Source organism: Gobio gobio, assembly GCF_949357685.1.
Source record: "Gobio gobio genome assembly, chromosome: 3".
Lineage (NCBI taxonomy): Eukaryota > Metazoa > Chordata > Actinopteri > Cypriniformes > Gobionidae > Gobio > Gobio gobio.
In genome coordinates, this window is record NC_137099.1 from 55,633,302 (window position 1) to 55,649,022 (window position 15,721).

At 39.2% G+C, this 15,721-nt stretch overlaps 1 protein-coding gene across 6 annotated transcripts in view; it reads left to right on the top strand.

Moving 5' to 3' along the window:
• Nucleotides 1-15,721, top strand: part of inpp4b (inositol polyphosphate-4-phosphatase type II B) — a 308,267-nt gene that overhangs the window by 259,190 nt on the left and 33,356 nt on the right. For all 6 annotated transcript variants that reach the window (XM_079812754.1, XM_079812753.1, XM_079812757.1 and 3 more), the window contains 2 exons: nt 2,362-2,552; nt 14,938-15,061. In XM_079812754.1, coding sequence (XP_079668880.1) covers nt 2,362-2,552; nt 14,938-15,061 — 315 coding nt within the window. The remainder of the gene's footprint in view (nt 1-2,361; nt 2,553-14,937; nt 15,062-15,721) is intronic.

Genomic DNA, 15,721 nt, shown 5'->3' on the forward strand with positions numbered 1-15,721 from the left:
TGAGTCATTTAATCATTTGTTCAACTGATTTGCTCAAAAACATTGATTCAGTCAGGAACGAAGCAAATGACTGTCTATTAGTGAGTAACTGAATCATTAATTCAACTGATTCGTTCAAAAACATTGATTCAGTCAGGAACGAAGCAAATTACTGTCTTTATTAGTGAGTCACTGAATCATTAATTCTACCGATTAGTTCAAAAACATTGATTCAGTCAGGAACGAAGCAAATGACTGTCTTTTATTAGTGAGTCATTGAAACATTTGTTCAACCGATTCGTTTATTAATTCAGCAGCAAATTAAGTGACTGTCTTTATAAAGGGGAAATTTAATTCTACGGTCAACTGATTTGTTCAAAAACATTGATTCAGTCAGGAACGAGGCAAGTGACTGTCTTTATGAGTGAGTCATTGAATCATTTGTTCAACTGATTTGTTCAAAAACATTGATTCAGTCAGGAACGAAGCAAATGACTGTCTTTATGTGTGAGTCACTGAATCATTAATTCAACCGATTAGTTCAAAAACATTGATTCAATCAGGAACGAAGCAAATGACTGTCGTTTTTTAGTGAGTCATTGAATAATTTGTTCAACTGATTCGTTTAGTAATTCAGCAGCAAATTAAGTGACTGTCTTTATAAAGGAGAAATTTAATTCTACGGTCAACCGATTCGTTCAAACACATTGATTCAGTCAGGAACGAAGCAAATGACTGTCTTTATTAGTGAGTCATTGAATCATTTGTTCAACTGATTTGTTTATTTGATAAATATAATTTATTTGTTTATTATATAAATAAATAAAAAAGCAAATTTTTTGCTCGGACAAGTGAATGACAGATTTACAAGCATGTGAACAGGCTTAATGTCGAGCCCTGGTCTTTATTAGTTAATCATTCAAAAACAGAAACAGCACTTCTGTTTTGCTTGGCGACGCTGTGGCTTTGGAGTTATTTCGGTTGGCAGAGCAAAATTAGCCAAAACACTACATAAATTGTGTGGCATGGTATGTATATATTCCAGACCATGTTCAGACGAGGAAGCCAAGACTTGGTCTCCAGACTCCAGTGGCCCATGCAGAGATCATATCTGCTAACTTTGGGCTAATTCTGTCTCATGGCTCTCAGGACTTTGATAAGAGATGTAGTTCTTTCAGTCTGTCATTTAGATAACAAACAGACTTGTGAATGCTGCAGGCATTAACCACAGCTTATTCTAATGCTCTGATCCGCTTTACTCTGTGCGCCTTTTAATTGCATTGTAATCTTTAAAGCGTGTGGGCTAGTTCATAGTTTTCATTCCATTATACACACCTGATAAACAAACTCGCCCATTATTTTATTTTAATTGTAGATCATTAACCTTTTATAACTTTAGCTTCATTATTCCACTAGAATCCATTCCCACATATAAAACCAGCCAGGAAAAACACAATACATGTGGTCTTTGCATGCATAAATAAACAGGCTTATCCACTTTTATCAAAAGGAAATGAAAACTCTTCCCATGTTTTTGTGTGTTATCCGTCACTTGGTAGAGGCGAGTACGATTAGACAGACGTCAGCATGGACAGGTTGTGTGACATGCCATCATCCTCAAAAACCAAGAATACAACTGCTCTGAGATTATAGAAATTATTACTGCATGAAATTCAGGTTTACTTGCGGTGAGTAGAAACATGGCTTGTGTCAACTGCAATTCCTTTTTTGTGCTTAAGAAGCCAAAACTGTTCATTTTCCATGTTTTTGGTCTGGTTTTTAGTGAGTTTTGCATGATCAAAATGCCATCACAATTTGGCCCTTGTCAAACTCGCTCAAATCCTTACGCTTGCCCATTTTTCCTGCTTCTAACACATCAACCTTGAGGACAAAATGTTCACTTGCTGCCTAATATATCCCACCCACTAACAGGTGCCGTGATGAAGAGAGAATCTGTGTTATTCACTTCACCTGTCATAATGTTATGCCTGATCGGTGTGTGTATGTACGTACAATTATATATATTAATATAATTAATATTTTAACATTTATTGAAATGTATTGCAGGAAATTATTGGAAGGCATCTGATCGGTGTATATAAAAAAAAAAGTATATATATATACTTTTTATTATCTTGAGCTTGTTCACACAGTTCACAGAGTTCACACAGGCCTTATTTCAGGCATTTAACCAAAAGCACATTGAAAAACCCATTGACTTCAGGACAAGGGAACTGTTCTTAAGTGTAAATTGTTTCCTGGGTTTTGGCCTACAACCGCTCATTAATGCTCAACATCTGTGCTCTGAAACTCTCTAAATTGTCTTTTTGTATGGCAGGTTGCTGGGAAACTGGGTCACAAATGTCCTGTTTTTTCCCTCAGATCGTCCCCTGACAGCTGTAGACGGCCGGGATCAGCTCAGTGTCCTGGTTCAGTCGCTGAAGGAGTGTGTGGCAGCAGTGGCGGAGCGAGCCAGACGCTCTGTGATCTTCGTGCTGCTTCAGGAGGCGGCGGGCAGCACAGCACAGGGTCAGCAGCTGCAGCAGAGACGAGACACTGTCTTCAGTCAAGCAGTGAGTGACCAGTACAACAAACACTCGTCTCATTACAGACAGACACTTAAAGGTCAAATATCTAAGGGTTTTTTTTATGTTAAAATCCATTCTCTTAAAGGGATAGTTCACCCAAAGATGAAAATTAGCTCATAATTTACTCACCCTCTAGTCATCCTAGGTGTATATGACATTCCTCTTTCAGACGAATAAAATCGGAGTTATATTACTAAAGTCCAGGCTAATCCAAGAATTAGAATTTGATTCATATTTGCTCTGTTTTTAACTGCTCCACACGGCTCTGGGGTGTTAATAAAGTTCTTCTGAAGCGAATCGACGCGTTTGTGTAAGAAAAATATTCATATTTAATGTTCCAGCCGATGGATTTCTTGGAAAAGTGTTGAATGTTGAAAGTGAACGAGCATGACGAGCGGACCTGGTCGCGTTAGTCTTTCGATCGGCAGGGGAACTTTCAACAATTTTTCCATAAATTGAACAGGGAAGGCGTTGGCCGAAAGTTTACTTAAAGCTACACTGTGTGATATTTTCCCCCATCTAGTGGTGAACTTGTATATGACCATCCAGTGAATTTTAGTTTCTGTTCTGTTCAATTCCGATTTCGTTTTAACTCCTACGGTGGCCGATTTAGTCCAAGATTAATATGGCTTCCAGTTCGACCTCGTCCACATTCGACACGGTGCCTGTGGGATATCCTGTGCGCAGTGGGATGGTTGGAACTCAACTGGCCTAATTATTCGGCTAGAAAGAACTGCAGCTAATCCAGAGTGAACTTTGATGATAGTAATGTTTATTCAGTCATCCAATTGCAAGGCATAAACAGGTTTGCATGGATATGTACATAAATGTGGTTTCTGTGAGAGAACAAATTAGGATGGTAAATATACATGATAATGACATGACAGAATATACACAGTTAAGAACTGTATAACTATACTTATAAGTTACATTTGTATAATGTAACCGTAAACCAGAGCTTATTGTACCACATATAGGCGCTAAATGCAGCTGCATTAAAAGGAGCGGAGCTGCCGCTGCTAACAAGCGGTGTCCGGTTACAAAAGTGTGTGCGCAGGTTTAGCTCTATATAACAAGTGTTAATATGCCGATCAGACCTGATACATATTTCCATCAACATACATTACAAGCAAATATTTTCTATAAACGAATAAACATTGTTAATAACTGAATGACTATTCGAATAGGTGAGCATTACGCTATTGTATGTTGACACAAAAATACTTCTGAGGTGACATCAACTGAATTACGCGATGACACACTCTGAAACACATCCACAATGACAATAACTATTATTACTTACGGAGTTATTAACGCACAGAAATACCACACAAGGAAAAACAGACTTTTGAGGAATAAACGAGCCAGGAAAACTCTGTATAACTCTGTTACTGGAGCTGCTGAGATGAAAACTCTCTACGCATGCACCAGACAAGTCTGAACAAGTTGACGCGCACAGTGTTAAAACCGGTTAAAACGCGAAAGGCGAAGCTTGAATTTACGGGTATGTCCCTCTTTGGCTAATGTACTTTCAAGATGGAGGGGCAACATGGCGACCACCGTTAGATCCCATTACCTTATGTATTTTCAATGGCATATTATAAACTTACGAGAATACTTTATTACTTGAAAGAAGTAAATATACATTAATGAGCACATATATTTTTGAAAGAACTAAGTGTTTTTAGCTAAGAATAGACTAAAAAAGTTACACAGTGTAGCTTTAATAAAGTTTTAAATATGTATATTTTTCTTACACAAACGTATCGATTCGCTTCAGAAGGCCTTCATTAACACCCCAGAGCCGCGTGGAGCAGTTATTTGATGGGCAGATGCACTTTTTATGGACTTCAAAAACAGAGCAACTATGAATCCAATTCTAATGCTTGGATTAGCCTGGACCAGGGACGTGCACAGGGGGGGTGCTCAGGTTGCCCGGGCAACTGCCCATATGCCCTTCTCGACTCACATTGCCCTTCCGAGGTGGGAAAAAATAAATAAAAAAATCGTACAATGGATGCAGATCTTTCACGTAGGCCTAGTTAAAATAATAATAATTCAAAAACAAAAAATTGCAAAGTCTCATTCACTTCCATATTCGGGCACCCGTCCGAAAGTGAAAGTCAGTAGGGGGGTGAAGTGCAAACTCTGTTTACGTGGCTAAGCCTGAGCTGAGCCTGCATGAGCAGCACTAGAAGGAGATTGCCGCGGTTGTCGGGTGAGACGACTTAAAGGTATAACAAACGGACGATCATCATCATCAAGTTTTATGAAATGAATTAAAATCTTCATAAATCCAGGATGAGTTTGCCACGTTTAGCCTAAATAATCAGACAGATAGCTTGCAGACAAGCGCAGCCTAGGCTACTATTTTTTTGGTTGGCATTAGGCAAACTGAGCTACATGTCTGAGCCGCCTTTCCACTGCACACGACGAACGACAGCCGTTGTACCGGAAGTCATTCATTTCGATGGAGAGTCGTACAGGGGTTGCGTGGGGTGCCGACCATCTGCGAATGCGGAATTTTCGGATCCGGTTTGAGCTTCGGATGCGTTCAAATATTTGAACTTGAGCGACTACACCGTATGCGACACGCGACCGGATGTGATGTATTCCAAAGTTGTCCAATCAAATCAGTGTGCGCAAGTTGAGAATTATTTTTGTTTATCACATTTTATTTTGTTTTAAAACTTTAAAAAAAATGCATAATGGCTCGGAGGAAACATCTTGGCGAGTATCACCGTTTAGTGAATGAGCTGCCTTAACGTTGAAGATTTCCGTGAATATTTTCGGTTCTCACGAGAGGAATTTAATAAAATCCTTCAGGTTGTTGTGTTCGCCCAAAAATTACCAGGCAGGATACTGCATTCCGGGAATCCATCAGCCCGAACCTCTGGCAATTTGTCTCAGGTACAAACCCAAGTTAATAATTTTAATATATTAGGCCTAATACACACACACACACATAAACATGTACACACAGACAAACACGTGTGTGTGTGTGTGTGTGTGTGTGTGTGTGTGTGTGTGTGTGTGTGTGTGTGTGTGTGTGTGTGTGTGTGTGTGTGTGTGTGTGTGTGTGTGTGTGTGTGTGTGTGTGTGTGTGTGTGTGTGTGTGTGTGTGTGTGTGTGTGTATATATAGGCTATACACCCACACTATTCTGCGTACTTGTTTAACCGCGAGGATAAGCTTCTCTCCCATGTTGCCGTGTACGATCATAATGAAATTTCCGTGCGACTGCCACTAGGGGGCAAATTCCGACAGTCGTGTCCGAATGTCGTGTGCAGTGGAAAGGCGGCTATCAGTCAGTTTCTCACATTTCGTTTTACCAAGAACAATGAATGATGGAAGTAATGAGTGCCCCTTTTTAAGGTCAGAGCAACTGCCCCTCAAAATTCCTGTGCACGTCCCTGGCCTGGACTTTTGTAATATACCTCAGATTTTATTCGTATGAAAGAAGAATGTCATATACACCTAGGATGACTTGAGGGTGAGTAAATTATGGGCTAATTTTCATTTTTGGGTGAACTATGCCTTTAAATTGTTCATTGACTATCAGTATGTCATTCATGGGTTTATCTCCCCCAAAAGTGTAAACATTGAGCCTCCCGAGCACCATCTAAGCATTGAGAGCGCTCCTCTTAGATTCGTCTATCTCTTTCCAGCTCAACCTATAGATGGGGCGTCAAAATCATTTTAGGTTGAGGGCCGTATGGGGAAAGAGTGTAACCATGTGCATGAATTACCTTAGTGTGCTGACAGTTAGCCTAAATTAATATTAACCATACAAACTACACATTGATAAAACTAGAAAAACAACTGCTTTGTGAAAACAGCCTTTTTACATTGAAACGATTTCTTCTATTTATTATTTTTGTATTAGGGATGCTCAGATTATGATTTTTCATGGCTGATTCCGATTTTTTACAATCAAATCGGCCGATTCCGATACCTGTAGCCATTTGAAATTAGAGTAGGGCTGCAAATAACAATTATTTTGATCGATTGGTTGGCCGATTATTTTTCCGATTAATCAGATAAAAAGCCCATATTTTTTTTATTGACAAAACATCCTGCCCAATGCTGTCCTTCAAACAAACATGTCAGACTGCCATGAACACATACATAGTGAATATATCTACCATTACATAAATTAACCATGGTTTTACATCGAAGAAAACAAATAAATAACAGGGTTATTGTAGTTATTCAATGGTAACCACTAACCACGAATTAACCATGGTTTTGATTCAAATCCATAGTTTAACTATATGGTATTTGTGTGGTTACACAAATGGTAATCAATATGGCAAAAACATGGTTTTATTATAATAAAAACTTGGTGAATTTTCATAAGCAAAAGGAGTTTAAATCCCTACATTAAGATGATATTAAAGAAAAACAAAGAAAACACAAACTCAGTGTAAGCAGATAAGAGGAATGTTCTGCAGGAACACACACACACTCTCTCTCTCCTCTCTATGGACACAGAACCTGTTACTGTCTTTTCTTTATCCTGTAGAAATGTCTTTGTAACGAGGTTCAGATGTGGGGTGGGAAAGGAAGAAGGCAGGGTCGGCGAAATGCTGGAACTCGTGGGATTTTATTTTCAACTCAGTTATAAACATAAACTGGCACTCATTAGCCTGGTTAAAACCAGACCATTCTCAGTAGTGACTGAGTTATGGTCTGGCAAAGCTTCATAGACAAATCATTTCCAAAGGGGCGTCACCAACGGGCGTCGCTCAAATGTCTCTGGGCGCAATTGGATAGACCTAAAACCAATCAGAGCGATGAGGGAGATGACGTATGCAGAGCGACGGAGAAACATCTGAGACTCTGGCCATTTCTCAATATGCGTTCTTGTCTGTACCACTGTCTATGGTCTGTGCTTGTGTTCTCAAATAGGAAATGTCCCCGGTTTACATTTCAGAAATCTGGTCACCTTACCTAACCACATATTAATGTTTAATTATTTTTAAAATGTAAACGAAAAGAGGCAGGGTGTTTTATACTTCGTTTTATTATAAATATATAAGATAATGAATGTAGGCCTAGCTACGCGTTGCCTGAACCACATGTGTGTGGCTAATATGTGTAAGTTTTTGTTTCGTTTTTTTATGAAATGAGGCAGTGGTGTTTTATGACATATTTTGTACGCGAACTTCTGACTTGCGTGGAGAATGAACTCCCGATGACGGTAATAGTTAATATTAAACATATTATAGCCACACAAAATCACAAATGTAGTGAAGGCAATGCATATTATCTTCAATGCATGTATATAACAAAACGAAATATTTAAAAAACCCAGCCTCTTTTCGTTTACATTAAAAAATAAAAACATGTAATATGTGTGCATAATATAGGCTATGATTATCACTGTAATACAATGAGATATAACATAAAACAAAATCCAGTCTCTTTTTGTTAAATGTTAGTTTAATGCGTGATCAATATCCATTTTAAAAGTATAAGTAAAAGGTTTAAGAAGCTATACAATACATAAAGCAATTCAGTCAAAGAAAGTCAGCGCTATGAGACTACAACGATAAAGTTTAATAGCTTACAAATATAAAGTTATGAAACTTCACTTTGCCCTCAGACAAAACGATCTGTCAGGGAACAAATTATAGATTAATGAGAGCAAAGATCAGCCGTTAGATCTACACAAGACGAATCATATCTTCACATCAGAGCCAGCGGCAGACAGCAGAAAGACTGGCCGAGGAAAGGCGCCTCTCGGTGGGGTTTATGAGCAATTGAGCGCCGCTGGTTCACTGGAGCTCACAACTCCAAAAACGGCAGATCAAATTTTCAAAAAGGCGCTCTCTTTATAAATAAACCACAGATTTGAGCTTTAAAAACAACTACATTCTCGCCTGAAAAGGACTTAAAACTATATTTTGTGAAACATTAACACTACCAGAGGGCTCTCGCTAAGACAAGCAAGCTAACTTATTTCAGACTTTTGCCGAATCCAGTCGGTAAGACAGCGATAACATCTTTTTTTAGATATGAAGGCTTCTAGTGTTGTTCTTTGCTCTGGTTTTAACGGAATGGGAAAGTTTAAATCGCTTAAAACAGCCGCGATAGCTGATAGTGATGTTCCACTGCTGCATTCATCTTTAGTTTGTAGTCAGTGTACAGAATCTGCTTCACTGTCACTGCGCTGTCGTCATCGTGTAAAGCCCGCCTCAACGTTTCTGATTGGTGCCTCGATTTCTGGGGTTTAGAAATGGGTTTGAATGGGCTCTTTGCCAGACCTTGCAGAGCAAATCTAAATTTGCCGGAAGTTGTCTGGGTTTTCCCAGGCTAGGCACTCATATCAATCACTCAAAACTTGTATCTTCCTCCGATTAACAACAGCTTTCTCTCAAATCACAGTCCCAGTGCCTCTCCCACGAGTCCTCAGCGTCTCTCTCTCCTTGCATACTGCTTCCGGCCGGGCTTTTAAGCGGTCTCTCCGCGCCAATCACTGCAATCAGACACAGGTGTTTATCATCATGCACTTGACCTACTTTCTTACCGCTCGTCTTCCGGCCTCCTCCGTCCGTGCAGACCTCGCGAAACCACGCCCCCCTCGCCACAGTCTTACATTAAAATTTACACACTGTTATTCCTTTACAGTTACTACTCTCATAAAATACTTGAATTACATGTTGACGTTTAAAACTAAATTTAGATATTTCAGCTAAATTAATGTTTTTGCGCTGAATATTAACTGTCTCCCTCTCGACTGCGTTCTGTCTGTTTGATGCACATGCGTGTGCTGGTTCAGTGAAGTTTGAAGTTTTAAGCCCCGGTTACTAAGTTAAAGGGTTAGTTCACCCAAAAATGAAAATTCTGTCATTAATTACTCACCCTCATGTCGTTGGACACCCGTAAGACCTCCGTTCATATTCGGAACACAAATGAAGATATTTTAGTTGAAAGCTGATGGCTGAGAAAGGCTTCAGACAGGCCTCCATTGGCATTCAGTACATTGACACTTCCAAGATCCATGAAAGGCACTTAAAACGTCGTTACAAAGTCTATCTCACCACAGTGGCTCTACAATAATCATACAATGCGACGACAATAGTTTTTGTGCGCAAAAAAAAATCAAAATAACACCTTTATCCAACTTGTTCTCGACTTCCGTGTATGCCTCCACGACGCATGCGCGAGAATATGACGCAGATCCGGCGTTCGGACATATGACCCAGAAGCGATTTGTTTACGAGCAGAGGAAGACGCGCGTGTCTAAGCTGTTGGATTCTACATTGATCGTGCTTTAGGTCTCGGCGTAGTGCTCAAAATGGGGTATTTCATCGATTCCCGAACACCGGCGCTACGTCATATTCTCGCGCATGCGTCGTGGAGGCACACACGGAAGTCGAGAACAAGTTGGATAAAGGTGTTATTTTGATTTTTTTTTGCGCACAAAAACTATTGTCGTCGCATTGTATGATTATTGTAGAGCCACTGTGGTGAGATAGACTTTGTAACGACGTTTTAAGTGCCTTTCATGGATCTTGGAAGTGTCAATGTACTGAATGCCAATGGAGGCCTGTGTGAAGCCTTTCTCAGCCATCAGCTTTCAACTAAAATATCTTCATTTGTGTTCCGAATATGAACGGAGGTCTTACGGGTGTCCAACGACATGAGGGTGAGTAATTAATGACAGAATTTTCATTTTTGGGTGAACTAACCCTTTAAGTTTTTTTACCCGCTAACTTCGTGCGCTCCTCCCCCAAACGGACGAGGCGTTTATAGTCGACGCGCGCGCCGTTGTAGTATTCTGTGAAATGACAGGGGGCGACTTGGAGTAATTGTTCTTAAATCCGTCGAAAGCAGGAGCAAAGAAGTAGTTTACCCACATGAGCCCCGTAACTTTACAAGAGAGACTGGCCGTCACACTACGTGTTCTTGCGTCTGGCAGTAACCAAAAATGTGTTGCCTCCAGTTACAAGTTGGGCTCGACCACAGTTTCGTTGATCGTAGTACAAGTACATTCCCCCAAATTTTGCAGATGGTTTTTATACTATATATATATATAGTATATATATATATACTATATTTTAACTATATTAGTTCACAGTGCATTAACTGAAGATGACAACTAATTTCTGATTTTGTTTGTACATTCTGAAATTAACACTAAACAAGCCCAATAAATGCTGTAGAAGGTGTCTTGTAAACTAATGTACTAAATGAAGCCTCTTTGTACAGTTAGTTTTTATAAAACATGCCTTATTTTATTAAAGGTTCTATTTCAGTTAGTGTAGGCTCATTTTTTAAAATGTAAGCAGTTACTTAAGACAAGTGCAAACTGGGTGCTTAATGCAAATGTATTCTAAAGTCCTATTCACAAAAGGAATGGATGGTTGGACGGATGGATGCCCATCAATGCAAACTTTCCATGAATTCTGTGCCATCTGGCTGTCGCGATGATCCCTCATGGAAGGGTCATAAATGTGCCGGTACTGACGCACCAGCTCGGACAAAGTCGCCTCAAAATCGTACATCTTTGGATGCAGAGGTGCGCGCGGAGTTACAAAAAATGTGCTGCGCACCGCCAGGCGAAATGGGGTCTTGCGGAGCCAACGCGCGAGACCGCCCCCTCCGCGTTGACGTCATTTTTGCCGCACGCACCCTCGCGCTCTTGCGGCCGCGGCGAGTATAAACAAGGCTTAACTCTTTCATGCAAAATGGAAATACTTGCGTGAATTAGTTCTCTATAAAGATCAGTGGATATAACCTGTAAAATGAACGTTTTGCGCTGAGGACTAATGCATTCGCTTAAAGCTTAAAATAAACAAATTTCATGTTTTGGGCACTTGGATCACGTACCTTTCCCGCATCAGCTCACTCTGTTTCCACGCCACTATTTCTAGATGCACATTTTGTTCATATAAATGTGTTATTCTGTAGTTTGGCGCAACTGGTGGAAGCTTATGGTGCACAGAGAGCAGACCTGACTAATCGATAATGAGAATTCATTTTAAATCATTATCGATTTTATCGACTAGTTATTGCAGCCCTAAATTAGAGGCAACCACTACATTTGAATCATGTAGCATGAGCAGTTTTTTTGTATTTAAATTAGATTATAATTATATCATCTCACGATTTAATGCAAAAGCAGAATGGGCTGACGGCATTTTTTGCGATCCTGCATAAATACAGCAAAATATCATTTGAACAAAATATCAAAATATCAATATCATTTTAACCACTAAAATAAATATTATCTAATTGAACTAATCCTAATTTATTTAAAGCTGTAATGCATTATTTCACAAGGATACAGGCTCAATTGCTTACTCCTGACACATAGCAACACAGCTAAAAGTATTCCTAATATGTTGGCCCCTTTATTGAAAGCAGCGACATTTACCCGTTGAGACATGCCTTCACAGCTGTGACAGCTGTGTTTCTGATGTTTGAGAGGCATTGTATGCGTTGTTGTGGAAAATATGCTTTATTTTTGTAATTCTGCTGCATGCCACTAGTGTCGCAGAAACTACACACTTCACCTTTAATGTTATCCGTTTGACTGCACTGACACTATCAGATGAGAACAAAACTTGAACTAGATTGAGCTGGATGATCACAGAGCTGCTTTATAGCTGAATCGAATTTATTAACTTTGCGACACAGTTATTGAATTGAATTGAGCTAAATAACTGTTGTCTTAAGTAGAGCTGTTTATCTGAACTGAACTTGTTTCATAATTGATGAACTTTGCACTATTACTGATTCAACAGAACTGATTTGAGCTGAATAATGACACGATTATCTTCCGTAGAACTGCTTTATTGTTGCTTTATAGCACGCTTCCGAACATTGTGTGGATATTTAAGGTCATGCTTTGAACTGGTTCAAATCTTATTTGAACAATAGATCTTTTTCTGTCTACATAAATGGAGGTTTATCCTCAAAATCCCGATTGACCTGTGGAGTTCCTCAAGGATCTATCCTTGCCCCCATTTTGTTCTTTGTATATGCTCCCTTTGGGTTCAATTTTTAGAAAACATGGATTATTATGTCATTGTTCTGCAGACAGCACTCATATATGTGCCCATTAAGCATAATGACAATTCTGGTCTATGTGCTTTAACTGCTTGTTTGTCAGACATTAAGGCATGGATGTCCAATATTTTTGAGTAAGACTGAGGCAATTGTGTTTAGACCATCTCTGGCGGCTTAAATAACGTGTTGGGCAGTTTAGCTGCTTATGTAAAGCCATCTGTTAAAAACTTGGGTGTCGTCCTTGACTCTGCCCTGTCATTTGATAAGCAGGTTAATGCAGTAGTCAAATTGTTCTTTTTCCAGCTGTGACTACTAGCTAAAGTTAAAAATGTTAATTCACTAATTCTAATTCACACATTTATATTTTCTCGTTTAGGCTATTGTAATTCAATATACATAGGTATTAGTCAGTCCTATATTAATTGCTTGCAAATAGTCCAAAATGCAGCTGCGAGACTTCTCACAGGCACAAGCAAATATGAGCACATCAGGGTTTTTCCTGGGTCAAAAATGGTCTTCGGTGGTGTCTGACAGACATGGTCATCCACACACACAGTAAAAAAGTACTCTACCTACATGATCTGTGAGCGCAATACTGACAATACATTTAAAATAAATAGAAAGAGAAAAGAAACCATTTGTAATTTTTGCTTATCTTATTTTGACATCTGATAATTATGTATGATCTCTACCTTGATGTTTGTTTCTTTTGATCCTCATTTTTTACAATATTTACTGATAAATATCTGTTTTGGTATAATCATATCAATATTAAAAAGTAGCATAAAAAAATAACAAATAGCCTAATTTTCTACCATATACAATTTTGTAAAATTATCAGCTAGCTAACAACTTTGTTCTGGTCTCACCTCACTCCAGTCTACACTAAATTATATTTCACTACACATTGTCAACATAAATAAGCTGAATGACTGTGGATGATTAAACTAATTCTTACTATCCACTTTTGCTAAATTGGATAAGCACACTTGTGTTCTCATCTCAGATGTGTTCTGAGTAAATTAATAAACTGTTTCGTTCGTTCAGTGTTGGACGGATCAGTTGTTCTAACCAGTCGCTAAAATGATTTGATTCAAAGGAGTCATTGGTTCGCGAATCGGACATTAGCAGACGCATTGTGTGCGAATCCCGTCTGTTAGAACATCGCAAAAGATCTGTCAATACAGAATACACTTCATAACTGAATATAATGTTTTCCCGTTTATTGAAACTATGGTTTATGTCAGCTGGTCAGAGAAGAGTCAATGTTTTTTGAGCGCAGTTCACACCCAGCGGGAATTCAAGGGAAAAAATTGTCCGAATGCGGCACGTGCAACATGGATTCGGTCTTCCGACCTTTTGATTTTGATTAATATGTGAAATATGAGCCAATATGTGAAATATGAGAAGAAATCGACAGACAGAGAGAGAGCGGTCGCGCGGGGGAGGAGCTCTCTGCTCGTTCTCTCTGTCACTCAGTTAACACGGCCGTATCACAAGTGCAGCAGTCATCTATTCTACACTCATAAATCACAATAACTCATCAAATAAGGCTTTGGCGGGTCAAAAATTTGTCTTGGCGGCCGCCAAAACATTTTCAATGCAGGAAAAACCCTGCACATTACCCCCGTCTTACTCTCTGGTGTGCTTTAAAATAGAGTTTAAGATTTAACTTTTTGTTTCAAGGTTTTAAATGGGCTGACAGCTTCCTATCTATCTGAAATGGTGACTATTAACATATCTGCTAGATGTTTAAGGTCAAATCAAAAGCTGTTAAAGGTTCCTAGATCGTGTTTAAAAAGAAAGGGAGACTGGGCTTTTGCTAGACTGGGTAAACCCAGTCCGATCTGTTGGTGATTTGATTTCGCCCTGCAGCTCAGTCTGGAAACCCGTACATTCATTTCTACTGCTTCTGTTACACTTTTGCGGGAACCAATCACAGACTGGCTTATCCACCTGGTGCGCTATTGGAGGGATTATCACGATGACGGATAGAGAAGCAATGGGTCGTTGCCCCGTTGATCACGCCTCTTGTGGTCTGATTGGTTGAAGGACTATCCAATTGCATACAGAGTCATTTAATTTATGCCCGTTGATCACGCCTCTTGTGCAGTAGAAAATACAGAGCAGACTCCCCAGACCAATGTTCAATCTTTAATTGAGCTTGGTCTGGTGATAGCTACAGAATTCATGTTTAAAGTAAAACTTAAAACGTACCTTTTAGAGAAGGCTAAAGGGTTGTTCTGTTCTGACTTTAAAGCAAAATTGTCTTGACTTGCCATTGTTTTCCACCCCATGTCTAATTTTGTCATGACAAGGCATTTGTAAAGATATATGTGTTGTGTTCACAGCTGGCTGCACTGGCGTGTGGATTTGTCATGCGGTTATACGCGGGTCTGGAGGATAAGGGCTTTCTCAGACAGCTGCATGCAGTCGGACTGGTGGCCCAGTTTGAGAGTCTGCTCAGTACTTACAGTGAGTGTCCTCCATCACTTCATACATATGCAGTCACTGCAAAATAACCTGCTGAACACAACTCAGTGCAAATCAACTGTTAGAACTAGGCCTGTCACGGTCACGAATATTGTGCTGACGATTCATTGTCATATAAGTGATTGGGATGAACAATTTCATTCAGTTTTGTTCACGTCACTTACAGTGTAACCCTAATACGTGTTTTTTTTTACATGGAATCATATATATTATAAAACCAATTATCATAAAATAGGCCCTTATGATTTATATAATTTAATTTAATATAATATAATTAATATAGATTAAACTCACACACCTTCATTTCATATAAATATCTCTGTGTACTTTATAACAGAGGGTTTTTTTTCATATTTTTTATTCTTTCAATGGAAAAGGAGCCACGATATTGTGCATTGTATGCTCTTACTTTAAAGGGTTACTTCAGCAATTAGCATTAAGCTTTGTATCAGTAGAAACCTGGTAGTATATTCAAATTATGGTACTTTCCCCCCTCATATCCCCCTGAGACGAGAGAATTATGCATTTTATTTCTGGAAAAAATCCTCCGATGGCGCAAATATCAGTCATCGGAGGATTTTTGGCCAGAGGCTAGAGACTACACGAGCTAGTTCCGCATGTTTTCAACCCGCCCACAGGGGA